The sequence below is a fragment of the Triticum urartu genome, chromosome 2A, assembly GCF_056163025.1.
Source record: "Triticum urartu cultivar PI428250 chromosome 2A, HENAU_Tu73, whole genome shotgun sequence".
NCBI classification, from domain to species: domain Eukaryota; kingdom Viridiplantae; phylum Streptophyta; class Magnoliopsida; order Poales; family Poaceae; genus Triticum; species Triticum urartu.
The window spans coordinates 153,927,775-153,945,859 of record NC_141874.1 but is presented as its reverse complement, the minus strand read 5'-3'; the positions used below and the strand labels follow the sequence as shown (position 1 = coordinate 153,945,859).

At 46.9% G+C, this 18,085-nt stretch overlaps 2 protein-coding genes across 2 annotated transcripts; one reads left to right on the top strand and one right to left on the bottom strand.

The window, feature by feature from the left end:
* Nucleotides 1–13,212: 13,212 nt before the first annotated feature.
* Nucleotides 13,213–15,164, top strand: LOC125541301 (uncharacterized). The gene is made up of 5 exons (XM_048704747.2): nt 13,213–14,101; nt 14,193–14,402; nt 14,516–14,581; nt 14,688–14,753; nt 14,847–15,164. The coding sequence occupies exons 1-5, from the start codon at nt 13,634–13,636 to the stop codon at nt 14,943–14,945; spliced, it is 909 nt and encodes a 302-aa protein (XP_048560704.1). The 5' UTR covers nt 13,213–13,633; the 3' UTR covers nt 14,946–15,164.
* Nucleotides 15,165–15,298: 134 nt separating this feature from the next.
* LOC125541300 (protein CORTICAL MICROTUBULE DISORDERING 2-like) lies at nt 15,299–17,872 on the bottom strand. The gene is made up of 4 exons (XM_048704746.2): nt 16,985–17,872; nt 16,642–16,893; nt 16,454–16,545; nt 15,299–16,362 (listed from the first exon to the last, which is right to left on the bottom strand). The coding sequence occupies exons 1-4, from the start codon at nt 17,837–17,839 to the stop codon at nt 15,576–15,578; spliced, it is 1,986 nt and encodes a 661-aa protein (XP_048560703.2). The 5' UTR covers nt 17,840–17,872; the 3' UTR covers nt 15,299–15,575.
* Between the last annotated feature and the right edge of the window lie 213 nt (nt 17,873–18,085).

The window sequence follows — 18,085 nt, the reverse complement described above, 5'->3', positions numbered from 1 at the left end:
CCTGACGTCCCGCGCTGCCAAATCTGTGGCAAGCCAGGCCACACCGCGCGGGACTGCTGGTACCGCTACGAAGAAGATGAAGAATCTTCCCAAGATGAGAAGGTTGCGGGGGCAGCCGACGGCTCCTGCGGCGTCGACAGGAACTGGTACGTGGACAGCGGCGCGACAGATCACATCACAGGGGAGTTGGAGAAGGTGACCATGCGCGAGAAGTATCGCGGGCAAGACCAAGTCCATACCGCCAATGGAGAAGGTATGAGCATTAGTCATATTGGTCATTCAGTAATAAAAACTCCCCACAAAAATATTCGTCTCAGAAATTTTTTGCATGTCCCTAGTGCATCAAAGAATCTCCTTTCCGTTCATCGCATTGCTCTTGATAATCATGTATTCCTTGAGTTTCATCCTTTCTTCTTTTTGATCAAGGATCAGGTCACGAGGAAAATCCTCTATCGAGGTAGATGCGTTCGAGGGCTCTACCCATTGATTCCGGAGCTTAGGAGATTGAATAAACAAGCCTATGGTGTCACCAAAGTGTCTTCAACACGATGGCACGATAGATTAGGGCATGCATCATTTCCTTTGATTGAGAAATTGCTTAGAAAGAATAAGCTCCCGTTTGTTGGTGAGCGTAATTGTGAAACTATTTGTGACTCATGCCAACGTGCTAAAAGTCACCAGTTAGCTTATCCTATATCTACAAGTGTTTCTACCAAGCCTCTTGAACTCATTTTCTCTGATGTTTGGGGTCCCGCGCCTACCTCAGTCGGGCGCCACACTTATTATGTTAGCTTCATCGATGATTTTAGTAAGTACACGTGGATTTATCTCCTCAAAAAGAGATCTGATGTGTTTCAAGTTTTTCACAACTTTCAAGCACTTGTAGAAAGAAAGTTCAACTGCAAAATTCTAGCTATCCAATCTGATTGGGGAGGGGAATACAGAAACCTCAATTCCTTCTTCCAACAGATTGGCATATCTCACCACATATCGTGTCCTCATGCTCACCAACAGAACGGATCCGCTGAGCGCAAGCATAGGCATATCATCGAAGTAGGTCTAGCTCTTCTTGCAGCTGCCTCTATGCCGTTAAAATTCTGGGATGAAGCCTTTCTCACCGCAGTTCATCTTATTAATATTCTTCCCAGTAGAGTCATTAACAATGAAACTCCGGTAGAACGCCTTCTTCACACCAAACCCGATTACAAATCCCTCCGAGTGTTTGGCTGTGCGTGCTGGCCAAATCTTCGTCCCTACAACAATCGCAAGCTCCTTTTCCGGTCAAAACAATGTGTCTTCATTGGCTACAGTCCACAACATAAAGGTGTCAAGTGCCTTGATGTATCCACGGGTCGTGTCTATATATCCCGTGATGTTGTGTTTGACGAGACTGTTTTCCCTTTTGCACATCGTCACCCAAATGCCGGCGCTCTTCCTCAAAAGGAAATCCTTCTTCTTCCATCTCATCTCACCGGTTCTGATAATGGGGATGGTTTTACTACTAATGATCATTTATTGACTAATTCTCCTACTAATGGCAGTGTAACGCCCTCGATGCGGCTATATCTCCCACATGTCGAAGCACGACTTAGAGGCATAACCGCATTGAAAGCAATGTCGCAAGTGAGGTAATCTTCACACAACCCATGTAATACAATAAGGGGAAAAGGATACATAGTTGGCTTAGAATCGCCACTTCACACAATTACATAAATAAAGCATTACATCAACCAGATACAATCAGGGTCTGACTACGGAACCAAAATAAAAGAAGAGTACCCCAAATGCTACACAGATCCCCGATCGTCCCAACTGGGCTCCACTACTGATCAACTAGAACGAAACAACACAAAGGACAAGGTCTTCATCGAGCTCCTCCTTGAGCTTGGTTGCGTCACCTGCTCGGTTCCACGGCACCTGCAAGCTGGTTTTGGAATTATCTGTGAGTCACGGGGACTCAGCAATCTCACACCCTCGCGATCAAGACTATTTAAGCTTATGGGTAAGGTAAAGGTATGAGGTGGAGCTGCAGCAAGCGACTAGCATATATGGTGGCTAACCTATTCGCAAAAGAGAGCGAGAAGAGAAGGCAAAAGCACGGTCGGACAACTATGATCAAGAAGTGATCCTAGAACAACCTACGTCAAGCATAACTCCAACACCGTGTTCACTTCCCGGACCCCGCCAAGAAGAGACCATCACGGTAACACATGCGGTTGATGTATTTTAATTAAGGTCAACTTTAGGTTTTCTACAACCGGACGTTAACAAATTCCCATCTGCCCATAACCGCGGGCACGGCTTTCGAAAGTTCAAATCCCTGCAGGGGTGTCCCAACTTAGCCCATGACAAGCTCTCACGGTCAACGAAGGAATAGACCTCCTCCCGAGACACTCCGATCAGACTCGGTATCCCGGTTCTACAAGACATCCTCGACAATGGTAAAACAAGTCCAGCAAGACCGCCCGATGCGCCGACATCCTGATAGGAGTTGCACATATCTCGTTCTCAGGGCAACACCGGATGAACACTACGTACAGCTAAAACCAGCCCTCAAGTTTCCCCGAGGTGGCGCCGCAAGTGGCTCTGTTTCGGACCAACACTTAGACAAGCACTGGCCTGGGGGGGGGGGGGTTAAAATAAAGATGACCCTTGGGCTGGCCTAACCCAAGGGAAAAAGAGGCTAGGTGGCGAATGGTAAAACCAAGGTTGGGCCTTGCTGGAGGAGTTTTATTCAAAGCAAACTGTCAAGGGGTTCCCATTATAACCCAACCGCATAAGGAACGCAAAATCCGGGAACATAACACCGATATGACGGAAACTAGGGCGGCAAGAGTGGAACAAAACACCAGGCATAAGGCCGAGCCTTCCACCCTTTACCAAGTATATAGATGCATTAATTAAATAAGATATAATGTGATATCCCAACAAATAAACATGTTCCAACAAGGAACAACATCTCCATGTTCCAACAAGGAACAAACTTCGATCTTCACCTGCAACTAACAACGCTATAAGAGGGGCTGAGCAAAGCGGTAACTTAGCCAAACAACGGTTTGCTAGGACAAGGTGGGTTAGAGGCTTGGCTCAACAATATGGGAGGCATGATAAGCAAGTGGTAGGTATCGTAGCATAGGCATAGCAAAAGAGCGAGCAACTAAGCAAGCAAAGATAGAAGTGATTTCGAGGGTATGGTCATCTTGCCTGAAATCCCACAAGGAAGAAGAATGAGTCCATGAAGAAGACAAACAGACGTAGACGAATGGGTCCTCACAACGCGACGTTAACGGAACCAACCCGAAGAAGCAAACACCAGAAAAGAAGCACACAATATAGTAAACAACCAACACATGAACATGATATGGTAAGCGGGATGCGGTATGCGATGCATATGCATGATTTGCAAAGGAATGAATGAAACTAGCCTCAACTTGGAAATCCAAGTGTGCCACTGGAAACATGAGATGAAATCTCTTGAAAACGATATAAAGAACGCCGGAATCGGAGTTACGGTTTGGAAATGGCGAGCAATTCAAATATGGCACCGGTCTGCGATTTACAGCAAGTAGCCATCTAAATGCAATGAGATGAACATGCTACAGCACCCAAACATGACAACAAAATACATGGCAGGGATGCATTCAAGATGCTTAACAAAAGTCTAGCACTGAGCTACGGCCAATTCATTCATTAACAGGTTCAAACAAGCATGGCAAAAATGCATATGGTAAACAGATTTCAGACTTAGTGAAATTAACACTTGTCTGGAATTTCAGATCAGGTAGCACACTTTGGAGCAATAAAACTACATGCTATATGACCTGAACATGGCAAAGTAAAGCATGGCATGGAGCTACTCAAAGAGCTTAACAGAAGTCCCTTAGTGACCTTGAGCCAAAAGGGATCAGAAAACACATTTGCAAGCATGTGAACATGGCAAAACGTAATCAGTTTCCAGACTTAGTGAAAACTGGAGCATGCTGAAAACAGATATCAAGTAGGCATGTATACGAGCTCGATGCACTCACTATGGAGCAAGTCATGATAATCTAAGCATACACCCATCAAGAATACACAAAATGCAAGCTAGACATGACAAGAACAATAACATAGCATGCACGGATCAACTATAACATCCTCGGCAAAATCGCTAACAAGTAGACAATCTGCCCAGATTCACGAAATAGCAAAAGTAGAGCTCGATTGACTCAAGCTAGGGTGCTCCATAATTGCAAACAAAGATATGGATGGATAGAGAACTACAAGACTAACAAAACATCCTTACTGATCATCCTCAAAAGAGGCACGGATCACTAGGAAACAACATGAACATATGGCATAATGAGATAAACAGATCAAGGACTTAGTGGAAATGCTAAGTCCCTGAAATCAGCATTACTAAGTGCCTCACTTTGCAAGCTTGTGCTAGTCACCACACACATCACAAAAATACATGGGTTGCACCTCTGGAAAGATGGCAAAACCCTTAACAAAACATATGTAGAGCTCATGGGCATATCATGCACACAATAATCATGGCAAAAATGACAAATATCTAAATGGAGCAGCAGATCTGACAATTATCTCAAGTAGCACTCTTCTAACAGCATTTCGGGCATCAAGATGAACTCAAATGAAAATGATGCAATGAGATGAAATGATGTGCTCTCCGAGACGAACATTTTGATATGCTATATGCCCAAAACGGAGTTACGGGTGATGAGTTACGATGCGATGAAGATGGCATAAAAGTTAGGGTTTCGGGAGTAGAAAGTCAACCGAGGCAAACGGATCTCAGATCCATATCGGGCCGGTACTGTAGCGGCGCGGCGTTCGAGGATGGCCGGCCAGAGCTTCTACTCCGGCGAGGTGGTGAGGTCGCGGGAGAGACCGGAGAAGGTCGGATCTGGCCGGAGAAGGACGGGGGCGGCGCCTGCGGTGTCGGGCACGGTCGCCGGCGTGACTTGCGGCGCGGGCTCGCCGTAGTGGTAGGTGGCGCGGGCTCGCCGGTGATGGGTCCGCGGCGGTGCGGCGGCGCCGGTCGGCGGGACGAAGGCGCGCGGGGAGGAAGAGGCGCGCTCGGGCCCGGCGCGGCTCAGGCGGGCCGGCCGTGGGCTGCGGCGGGCCGCGGCGGTGGGACGCGGTGGAGGCGACGTGGCGGGCGCGGATTCGCTCGGGGCGGCGGCGCGATTTCGTCCGCCCGGGACGGACATGTCCGGCGCGACGCGGAGGAAAAAATTAGGGTTTCATCCGCGAAATTCGGGAGGGGAGCACCTATTTATAGATAGAGGGAGCTAGGAGAGTTCAAATGAGGTGCGGTTTTCGGCCACGCGATCGTGATCGAACGCTCTAGATGATGGAGAGGGTTTAGGTGGGTTTTGGGCCAAAATGGGAGGGTGTTGGGCTGCAACACACACGAGGCCTTTTCGGTCCCTCGGTTAACCGTTGGAGCATCAAACGAAGTCCAAATGGTACGAAACTTGACAGGCGGTCTACCGGTAGTAAACCAAGACCGCTTGGCAAGTCTCGGTCCAATCCGGAAATGTTTAATCCCCACACACGAAAGAAAGGTAGAAATGACCACTGGAGGAGAACAGAACGCCGGAATGCAAAACGGACAACGGGGAAAATGCTCGGATGCATGAAACGAACACGTATGCAAATGAAATGCACATGATGACATGATATGCAATGCATGACACGCAAGCAATGACAAGGCAATAACAGCGAATAACTGCACGACACCTGGCACATCGGTCTCGGGGCGTTACAGGCAGTGATGAGTTTTGTGATGAAGCAGAAAAAAATGGGACAGAAAATGATGAAGAAATCAGCCAAAACTGTCATTTTATGCCTCCTGGATGCAGCAGCAGCGCCATCGAGGCGGATCCGCTTCGGGATCAGGGCGCATCAGCCGCGGGATCCGAGCGTGACGGGACAGACGAATCTGCCCCGAGCCCCGTGCCACGCCACGACAGCCGCGGTCCCGCACCACGCCACGACAGCAATGGCCTGGCCAATCACGGCGCGCCCGCGCGGATGGACCACGCGCCGCCTGCGTCCGGTCGGTTCGGCCCCGAACCGCGTCACTACACGCGGCGCGTGCCTCGGCAGGATCCGAGCGTGGAGTCCCACGCCGCATCTACGGGGGCCCACTCATCATTGCATCATCATGAGCCGGACGCGGCAGCTGGCACAATTGCGGGATCTTCTGTGCCACCATCCTCCAGCACGTCACGCTCTCTGGCCGCAGAAGATCCCGCCTCGTCGCCCGCGCCTGAGGCACCCGACAGGTCGTCTTCGGGGTCTGCTGCTGTTCCAGGCGCCGGATCCTCTGTGCCTGCCTCTTCGCCATCTCGGACCAGACTTCAAAGGGGAGTAATTCAACCCAAAAACTACAAACATATAGCAAAATTTGGCTATGCTTGTAACACACATGATGCAGATACTGTTCCACGTACTGTAGCAGAAGCTTTGAATGATCCACGGTGGAAAAAGGCCATGGAAGAAGAGTGCATGGCGCTTCACAAAAATAAAACCTGGCATTTAGTCTCTGCACGTCAAGGAAAAGGTAAAAATGTGATAGATTGTAAATGGGTTTTCAGAGTAAAGAAGAAGTCTGATGGAACCATTGACCGCTACAAAGCCAGGCTAGTTGCAAAAGGTTTTAAGCAAAGGTATGGCTTAGACTATGAGGACACGTTCGGTCCTATTGTAAAGGCTGTCACTATTCGCCTTGTTTTGTCTATTGCCATGTCTAGGGGATGGAGTCTCCGTCAGCTAGATGTACGGAACGCGTTTCTCCATGGTGTTCTGGAAGAGGAAGTGTTCATGCAACAACCTCCTGGATTTGAGGACAAAAGTAAACCCCTTCACATTTGCAAGCTTGATAAGGCCTTGTATGGATTAAAACAAGCTCCCAGAGCATGGTATTCCAGGTTGAGCTCAAAACTTCAGGCACTTGGGTTTTCTCCTTCCAAATCTGACACCTCATTATTCATTTATAATAAGTCAAATACCTCCATATTTGTACTTATATATGTTGATGATATTATAGTCACAAGTTCATCAGATGAGGCTGTCACAGGATTGTTAAAAGATTTAAATTCTGAATTTGCTCTCAAAGATCTGGGAGACCTACATTATTTTCTTGGCATTGAAGTAAAGAGAGCAGGAGATGACCTTTATCTTACCCAAGAAAAGTATGCAACTGATCTTGTAGCCAAAGCAGGGTTGAAAGGATGCAAGCCAGCATTGACACCTTTGTCCAGCTCAGAAAAATTGTCCTTTTCATAGGGAGAACTCTTGAGCCAAGAGGATAGCACCAGGTACAGAAGTATGGTTGGTGCATTACAGTATTTAACTCTGACTAGGCCTGATATTTCTTTTGCTGTGAACAAAGTATGTCAGTTCCTTCATGCACCTACTACAGTACACTTGACAGCTGCAAAACGCATACTTAGATATGTTAAAAATACTTTGAGTATTGGACTAACTTTCAACAAGTCACCATCAACACTTGTCAGTGCATTCTCTGATTCTGATTGGGCAGGTTGTCTAGATGACATACGATCAACTGGTGGTTTTGCAGTGTTCTTTGGTCCAAATCTGATTTCTTGGTGTGCTAAAAAGCAAGCTACTATGTCTAGATCCAGCACAGAAGCAGAATACAAGGCACTAGCAAATGCTACTGCTGAAATTATCTGGGTTCAGTCTCTGCTCAAGGAGCTTGGCATACGCTGCAAACAAGCTCCATGCTTATGGTGTGATAACTTGGTGCTACATATCTTTATGCTAATCCAGTTTTTCATGCACGAACTAAACATATCGAAATAGACTTTCACTTTGTCAGAGAAAGGGTTGCTGCCAAGAAATTGGATGTTCGGTTTATTCATTCTCAAGATCAAGTCGCTGATGGATTTACCAAGGCCTTGCCTACAAGAAGTTTTGAGTAATTTAAGCGTAATCTCAACTTGTCCAAGTTGTGATTATGGGAGGGTGTTAAACATATTACAATAGGCCCATAGGGCGCACCGGCCGAACCTGGCCCGGCTAGATAGATAGAGTTCATCTTGTTGTAACCTCTTATCTCTCTATCTCTCTAGATCTTCCTTGTTTCTCAAGATGTAATCCCAACAACTTTTGTATGCTTATCAGGGAGATGCCCCTGCCTATATAACGCGCAACCGTCGCCTCCAATGAGGTACGACGTTCTCCGCTCGTTTACAAGGTGCATATGTATGATGTCCTTAAATTCTAGCATAGATACTTATGTTATGGCATACAATTTAAGCGGAATCGTCAAACGGCGAAACTTCTCTTCGCCGAAGGGGATACATAGAGTCCCACAACTTTTGAGAAAAAGGCCATGCTATAAATAAAAAATCATATGAGAGGGATTGGTGGATTTCCTTGCGCGAGCAGGGTGAGTGGGGGAGGGGGTTGCTCGTGGACATCTGGCGGTGTTACTGATGATTTTCTAGTAATATGTGACATTATGTAGTTTAGTTTCCTGCTTGTAGGTCTCTGTAAATATTTTGTACCCGGCTTGTTTCCTAGTTTACCTTGAGGAAATGTAACATTGGTCGCCTTATTTTAAAAAGTATTGAACTGGATGCCAAACCAAGAGTAGTTTGATTATTATATTTAGCACAAAGATAATTGTTGTAAATGTTTCATATAATTTGAGAAGTACTGGTGATCTAAATGGTCTTATATTTCTTTACAGAGGACGTAATATTATCAAACAAACATCTGATTTTCTTTTGCACATAAAAGAAACGCATGTTACCATGACCATTGCACGTGCACAATACACATATGGACATGAATGTTTATGATGGGGCTTAGATAAAAAAATGCCACTTAATACGGTATCATCCATGGTGTTGCTAGCATAACAAATGATTAGCTTTCAGAGAAATTGAAATATATGCACCTCTAAAAAATTCATGGTACGACTATTAACTTAATTAGTGAATGTTTTGCCTTTAGCTATTTGAAATTGGCACTTGCTAGTGAGAGATTAGTGGGCTGGTGGCACAATTAATGAGCTCTTATAACATTCTTCCTACTTTAGTATTTAAGCTACAAGCTTAAACACATTGAGAAGAGACCTCTAAAGAGGAGGAGACAACGGCTTTACTACTAGTTTGCCGAAAACAAATGCTAACTTGGTTCTTCAAATGATGGTAGAGGCAAACAAGTGGGTCGAATATTCTCTTTGCTAATGATGAGCAGAAGATTAATTAGGCTGTATGCATCGCTCTGATGCAGAGGCGGGGGAGATCCCCTTTTCGAAAAAAGAAGATTAATTAGGCTATAGGCAGTAGCTAATTGAGAGCTTAGCATGGTTCAGTATGCAGCACGAGACTTAATCACAGGCAATTGTCAGCGATATGATATTATTAATTTTCAGTTAACGATATGCTATTAAATAAAATGTGGCTTAAAAAAGAACAACTGTTAACTACTAGAGTATATTTTTCTGTGATTGCGTGTTACGCTAAGATTTGCATGTTGGGTTAGTGTTCTTGATAAATTTAATAACTATGTCATGGCTTCTGTTTTGGTCCATCAGTTGTACTAAATGCTTTAGTTTATCTCATCTAGTTAGTTACATCAGACAAGAAGTTAATTGGATGCTAGGTGGTTAGGGTTTAGCGGTTAGCTAGTTTAATCACGTCAAAACATGACAACGATGGGCAATCATGAAACGACTTGTCCTCCCTATTCATAACCCTTCTCTCTAGGGAGTAGTACGTGCATCTTCTTGATATGCTAATATTTTTGTTATGCCAATGATGTCACCGATTCTTAATCAGTGCGATTGAGCTGCATCTTAGTGACAAAATTACTAAGCTTATCCATATGATAATTGCCATGGAGCAGGGGCACGTTTGCACACAATTAAAAATAATTAAGTTTGGTCAAGTGCTTACTAGCTAGTGAAATGATGTAGTAGTAATTCTAGCCCAATGCAATGGACCAAGAGTGCTGGCAAACACTGACGGATTCCAAGTGTGTGGTTTTATTCCAACACCAGATTTGCTTCCTGGATTGGTGACAACACTGACAGCCAAGGCCAAGCCTTTTTATTCCCGCATTAACTCAGCTGTGATCTCTCTTGTCTGAAATTAAGAATGTTCAATGTATTTAGCATGGTTTTTCTAAGTAGACTTATTCAGTTTCAGTAATCAACCGGGAGAAAGCGCGCATAGTTTGAAGTAGGTTCAATGCACTAGCAATAACAGGAGAAACACATGAGGGAGGATATCTAATTAAATCAAAATGCGCACTATCTTAAGAAATCAGAGAAATGATGACACACAGCAGGAAACTTCCTTCTCTCTTTTTGTAAACCAAGAGTCAATCAACATTAGTGGAGAAAAATCGGTACATTGCTGTTAATTAGTCATATGTCAACCTGTCATGTCATGTCATGCCAAAGCAAATGTCAACTGCCTTAGCTGACAATGAGTTAGCACTTAGCAGCAAGTTATGTGCCTGGGCAAGGACAAAAGAGTAGTATGCATTTTACTACAGTTTTCTCTCGCAGTGATGTTTGTTTCCTTTTCTTCTTGATGTTAACATCAAATATTCAAGCAGAGAAATATTTCATATCTTTGACCTCTAGCCGACAAAACACGTTACGCGAACTCATTCTCTCTCTCTATCCTTTTATTTTTGCTACAAATGAGGTACAACCTTTTCCAGTTAAGAATGGGTTCACAATGCGTTTAAACAACAAATTTTGAGAAATAGAGCGTATGGTTCCTATTGGTCCAGCAATGGCTTGGAGACAAGAACAGTACAAACCATCTGTCCATTGACTTGTTAGAGCTACCATTTTTTTTAAGAGAACAGTACTGTACAGATTTCGAGAATAGCTTCTCTCTCTGACCATGAGAAGAACTGTACTAATCAAGTAGTGAAGTTAAATTGAAATGTAAGTACACACAAAGTACGCCGACTTCCGTTAACAACGTAGGATGCCATCATATAAGTGGATGATTCAAGTTGACTGATTGCGCTATCATTTGCAAAGTACACAGAACAATTAAAGAACAAGCCTCGTTGATATGTCCAGAGTTTTCTGAAGTGTAGTTCTACGCTCATTGATCTGTACCGAACAACAAGGACAATTAAACCGGAAATTCAGTACAAGCAAAGTATGATAAATTCCATAAGTAAGCGTATGGTACCAAACTACCAATCAGATGAGTGGACATACCTTATCGTCGCAAATTGTTTTGCAAAGCACAGAGTAAAATTAATGAGCAGTTGATGGAATAATCTTTTGATCTTAAGATTCAGAAGAGATTCTGATCTACTTTGCCAATTGGGCCCTAACGCCTCATCCGGATGGGCGACACGGGTGGCGCCCTAGATCCCTCCCCTCACGGCGTCCTCTGCTATTGATCTCCTTGCCGCGGCCGTCCACTCTCTTGCAATAGGTTTTCGCTCCGCTTTATAAATTTAATTTGACCTTTACTGCTTTGATACATTGCCATACAGCGGTGAGGAAACCGCCAGGCAAACTTCGTGTGGCTGACCACGGTGGGGGGCTTGGGGAGGATCCACCGTGCCTTCTGTTGCAGTTTGATCTGGCCTTTACCGCTTTGATACATTGCCATACATAACCAATTAAGGTCAGAACTATGGTTGTGAAACTTAACGTTGACGCTTCTTTTGACCACGACCTGCTTAGGGGCACGATGGGGGTGGTTTTGAGAGATGAAAAAAGTAGGTTTATCGTGGGAGGGAACGGAAAGATTGACTATTGCGCAGATGTGTTGATGGCGGAAGCCTCAACTCTTAAATTTCGTATAACATTGACGCAAAGGGCGGGATGTCATCGCCTTATTATTAACTCGGACAATCTGGAGGTGATTGATACCATGAAGAACGGAGGACAGTCGGCGGGTGCGGCAGTGGCAATTTTCGACGATTGTTTTCATTATGTTTGTGACTTTGTTGCTACTAGATTCGAACACTGTAACAGAGAAGCAAATAAAATAGCTCATGAGCTTGCGAGTTTAGCTAGATTTTCGTTGATTTCTGATTGGTTTGAGGAACCTGTAAATGAAATTGTAATGACCCTCACAAACGATGTACTTTTTATCTCTAATGAATAAAGTTTTCGTTTATCTCAAAAAAAGGTCAGAACTATGGTTTTCATTGTGAGAAACTCATGATCTGGCCTTTACTGCTTGAATTTGACAATAGCAGTGTTAGCGCACCGTTCCCTTTCTGAAGGTGTTGCTTTTGGAGAACCGTTCTTGCAGTCTTAGTGTTGTCAAGGGTAGTCGGTGTGCCAGCTTCGCGTGAATCATTGTTGCTTTTTTTTTTCCTTTTTCTCTATATTTTTAATAATTGGGCTATATGTATCTTTGATGTGTAAATATAGCTCTTGATATCATGTCGTTGCTAAGACTCGGTTTAAACAAGTTTGGTCCACTAAGGAGGTCCACGGGTGGCAACGAGGTTTGCTCACGACGCGCCACCAGTAGATGCGGGTGGAAGAAGACTTCGGCACCCCCAAAGATTTGTATGTGTTTTTCAATTTTTTGTAAGGATGCTTTTGTAAGGGTTTTTTTTAAATACTTTTGTAAGGGTTTTGGCACCCCCAAAAATTTGGATGTGTTTGGCCAAAAAAAGGTGTGTCTTTCTTCGGCATGTAAAGAACTTAATTACATTCATATTGATCATTGTTGTTTTGTACCTGGTGCAAGATTGGCCACTACTTACAAGTTATTTGATCACTGCTATTTTGTACATAGTGCAAGATCGATTGGCCACCACTTACAAATTATGGGGCTACTGCTATTTTCTTTACATAAAAGAATTCGCCACAATCTTAAAACCACATCGAAATCCTATAATTGAACTCACATGCAATTTTAAGAATGAAGGCAGAAATTCTGTTCTCCCCCATGTTGAGGATCTGACAGCTCTTCAAGTTACAGGAAATGGCAGCAACGTAGTAGTGCCTGCAATGCAACCTCCATGGGAAGCACAAGATCACACAGGCATCAACTGGTATCTATCTATCTACTGATCTCAATAACAACCACACGAACTAAACTCCCATAATGATCCTGGCTGCTTCCAACCTCTCGCCTCAACCTCAACCCCTCAGCTCACCACCACCGCGGCCACCACTTCCCACGTCCCACAAGACGAGTGATTGTGCAATTGCCAAGCCAATCTCCTCATCACCTCCAACATAAACATATCTTCCCCGGACGATAAACAATATCGGCACACCGTCGCGGCATAATTGCGAATGAGGGTCTTGTTTATGCCGTCGATATCAAGATCAAGAATCCGGCGGCAACGCCTCAGCAGCGTCCCCACGGGACCGACGGACGGACGGTTTGACCCCGGAGATAACATTTCTTTGCTTCGAGACAGGCAACTAGGTGATGATAAGGTGATTGCTGTACATGCTTCCGTACTTTGTCAACAATAGAGGCAAGGCCAAGCCTCCCCGCAGGGCTGCACCCTACAAATAACCTGCACAGACCCACGGCAGAAGCACTCAAGTCAAGGCATTCTCTCTCTAAAGCTAGTATACTGCCCTCCCTTGCATTGAGCGGTTGAGCCTTCCCTTCCAATTCTCCCAGCTGAAATGGAAAGCTCCTACAGTTCAGCCATGCCGATGGAGACCGACATGATGTCGCAGTTCCTCGGAGGCGACCACCACTGCTTCGCCTACGAGCAGCAGGACGAGTCCATGGAGGCAATGGCGGCCATGTTCTTGCCTGCCCTCGACACCGACTCCAACTCCTCCTCTAGCTGCCTCAACTACGAGGTGTCTCCACAATGCTGGCCACAGCCTCAGCCTCAGCCAGGCCACAGTTCCAGCGTCACCAGTTTCCTTGATCCGGGCCACGGCTACGAGAGCTTTGAGTTCCCGGTTATGGACCCCTTCCCGCATGCCGAATTCCAGTCCCATTGCACCGACATCCCCTACCTCGGCGGCGGCGGCGAGGATCTGAGTCCTCTAGACAGCAACTGTGCACCAGCCGCAGGTGAAGAAGCAGCAAATGATCATATACCTGTGACTAACAAGAGGAAGTCCAGAGCTGCCACCACGGTAAGCTTTCAGAAATTTCAATGGATTGGTTACTTAATTCAGTTGCAATGTTGCTTTGATCCATACTTATCATAATTATGTACTGATGCAGGCATCAAAGAAGGCCAAAAAGGCTGGCAAAAAGGATTTCACCAGCAACGACATCGAAGGCGACGACACCTATGTCATCGATCCTCAAAGCTCCAGCAGCTGCACCTCAGAAGATGGGGGTTTGGATGGCAACACCAAGTCGAGCTCCAAGAAGACAGGCACCAGAGCCAGCCGTGGAGCAGCAACTGATCCTCAGAGCCTCTATGCAAGGGTAAGTACTCAGCACACAACATCACAAAGTGCAACAGAAAAGATGATGAAGGCTGCATGGTTGATAAATGTTTCTCAATTCTAATGGGTGTAAAATTGATATCAATTCTGCAGAAAAGGAGAGAGAGGATCAATGAAAGATTGAAAACCCTGCAGAACTTGGTTCCCAATGGAACAAAGGTAGGTTCCTGTCTGGGATGTATTGGTCTGCAAGGACCTATAGTTTGTACCTATATATCTTGGTACTATAAATTGAGGTCTAACTTGGATTAATCTGGCTTGACAGGTTGACATCAGTACAATGCTAGAGGAAGCAGTGGAGTATGTTAAGTTTATGCAGCTTCAGATTAAGGTGTGTAACATCAACATCTACATTTCCTTGTCAACTGACCAAATATTTGTCATAACCAAATGTACTAAATTTTCATCAAACATTTATGTGCAGTTGTTGAGCTCCGACGACATGTGGATGTACGCACCCCTCGCTTACAACGGGATTAACGTCAGCAGTCTTGAGATGCACATCGCTGCTCTGCAAAAATAAATACCACTCTGGAGATGTGGCGCTAGCTAACACTGAACTGCATAGGGATTAATTGATTCTGGTCCTTATATATAGTTCCAATCATTATACATGTATAATGTAACTACACTTTGTTTTACTTCATACTTTTCTTGGCATTTCCTGGGAGTTATACAAAGAAGTAATCATAATCATGTAAATGATCAAAGGTCACAATGATATGATTGGCTTCACATTTCAGATCATTCTTTTTCATGTCACAGGGTTATGATTTGTAACTATTAACTGTGTTGACATTTAAATGTATGCATGACTTCATAACAACACTGGGTAAAAAAGGAAGGGCAGAAAATATACCAGGGTCCCAGTTACCACCAAGTATTCAAACAAAACTTGGAAGTCACTCAAATCTGAGTATAAAGTTCGTTAAATTTGCACAAACTTCGTTTAAACCGGTATGACTTTCGACGGTCGGTTACCATAACCTCCAGAACACCTCCTTGAATGCCCATTCTTTCTGTGGCTCGATCTCCCTCAGTCACAGACACTTATTCATGTTACTTGATGTGTGACGACGATCCACTTACATTAACTTCTGAAATTGTTCATTCTGTCTCTGTCTAGAGATTACCTAGTTACTGCCACTAGCAACTAATTCTCCTCTTCAGTTACTACACTATTCATATTCTCTAGCGCTGTCGCAGCATACTGGACATGCCTTAGGAGCGCCCCGTATATCTTCCTCCGAACCCTCTCGCACGCATCGTTCTCCTCCTCCTCGGAAAACACGCAGTCCCTGCTGCTTCTGTCTCCCGGCCCCGGAAGCATCCGCTCCTGCCGCACGACATGGTTGAGCCAGTCGTCCACTCTCTTGAGCTGCTGCAGAAGCCCCGCGACCTGCGAATCGCACGTCGTCGTGTACCCGGCCTCGTTCTCGACGTCGTCCAGGAACTTGTCGATGTACTTGAGGAACCACCGGTTGCATTCCGACCGCAGCGCGACGGCCAGGTCCATGGCGGCACTCAGCTTGCTCCCTTGGGAAGAAGCGTCGGCGGTTTTCCTCGAGGAAGACTTGCTGTTACAGTTGCACTTTGTCTTGGAACAGCAGAGCCGTGGGGTGACAGGCTTTGATTCGGACGGCGATGCCTTTGCGGATTCAGAGGTGGCTCTTGTATGGCTGGAGAGAGGTGAGAGGTCGGCTTCGATGGCTGCTCTGACCCATGAGATGGCGGACTGTTTCCTGTCCAGCGCGGCCTTCATGGCAGCCTTGGCCGAAGCCGAGGAGGTCGAATTGGAACCACCTGACTTCGCTTGACGAAGCCTGGTCTGTGATTGAGCGACGAACATGGCATGGTCCAGTTCTTGGGAGAAGCGCAAGAACCTGTCGATGAGCTCCTTTGGGTCGTCGTCCTTGTCAGATTGCAGTTCAGAGTATGTACTGCAAAAAGAGGGATCAGACATGAAATGAGTTTGACTGCTGTTCTTTCAACATTCATATCAAGTTTGCATGAGTTTTCATTTTTGCTCACCTCAAGCATTTTATCAACTTCTCGGTGGTGGATGCCTCTAGCAATCCATCAAGCACAGCCTGCAGCGCCATGTCTCTCTGCTTCACTGCCTCCTGCCATTGTTGGAACAGAAATTGCAGGCCGTCATATCAGCAAACAGAACTTACTTTCTTCAGATAATAACAGGAACAGAAGACAACAGAATGTACCTTGCCATGCCTCGTTAAGCTCGAGGAGAGCGAGCTCCACAGCACATTGTCCTCGCACCACCGGATCCCGCTCGTCGCACCGGTGCTCCGCGGTGTCCCCGCCGCGCTGGAGCTCTCTCTGGGCGTCTTGCTTGAGGCGTGCGCGCTCCTCTTGGAGAGCACCTTGAATGCCTTCTCGGCTTTCCTTCTCACCGACTCCAGTGGGTCATTCGTGGTGCCGCTCTGGTTTGGGCCTGATCTCCCTGGAGAAATCTACAGCGTACAAAAATGAAAAATTGACTGAATTAGAAGGTTGAGTTCTTGGGGAAAAAATTGGTCACACAAATTAGAGAAATGGCTATACACTATTGCTGCGTCTCCGGGGGCCGACGGGTCTTATGCTGCCGGTGAAATCCCAGTTCCTCCTCGTGGTGGAAATCGACGACGAGACGTCCGATTCGTCATCGTCATCGTCGACGTCGCTGCTGTTGCCGTCGATGGACGCAGCGCTGACCTTCCTGACCTTCTTCAGGAAATCGGCGCCCCTCCGCTCCCCCTCGCTCCTCCTCACCGGCTTTACCGCCGCCGCGCACGCCTCGGACAGAGTCGTGAACGACCGCGACCTGTGGCCGTGGCCCATCGTGGCAGGGGAGCCGGACTGCCACGCCTTCCTCTCCGGGAGGGGCGGCGTCGGCGAGGGCCGGTGCGGACGCGAGCGCGGGCGCGGGCGCTCAGAGACGACCTCCTTATCCTTGACCTCGGCGCGGGCGGAGCAGGCGTCGGCGTCGACGTCGTCGTCCGTGGAGTCGTGCTGGATGCAGGGGTACCGCCCCGGGAGGACGCGGAAGCTGCGGAGCACGGGAGCTGGGACGGAAGGCATGAGGTGGTCGACCTCGATGACCTGGCCGATGTGGAGGCCGTTGGCGAGGATGAGATCGTCGTGGTCGGCGTGGAGGGAGACGTAGCAGGAGCGGGACGAGTCGGAGAGGCGGAGGTAGAAGCCCTGGTGGCCCGAGAATGGGTCGGCGCCGGTGAGCGCCGGCGTGATGTTGGTGACCTGGAGCAGGACGCGGCCGTTGGAGCGGGCACGGGCGCGGGAGCGCGGGGTGGGGGCGTCGTCGGTGTCGGAGGGGTCCGGCGGGCGGAGCAGGCGCTGCAGGCTGCCCGGCCGGAGCGCCGGCCGGTGCGGCGAGGGGTACGAGGCCGGCGGTGGCGCCATCTGACGGCGGGGTCGAGATGGGGGTGGGGAACAGAGAGGAGAGAGGAAGCCGGCGCGAGATGTTCGGCTGATTGATGGGTTGGGAGGAGCCGAGCAAGGTTTGTGGCGGGCGATGCGGCGGTGAGTTTGAACGGCGGTTCGGCCGAGCACGGGGCCTCAACTGCCTGGACTTGGTATTCGTTAGAGTATTGTTAACATTGGGCCCTTCTTCTATTCCCACCTTCCACAAGATGAAGCCTACATAAA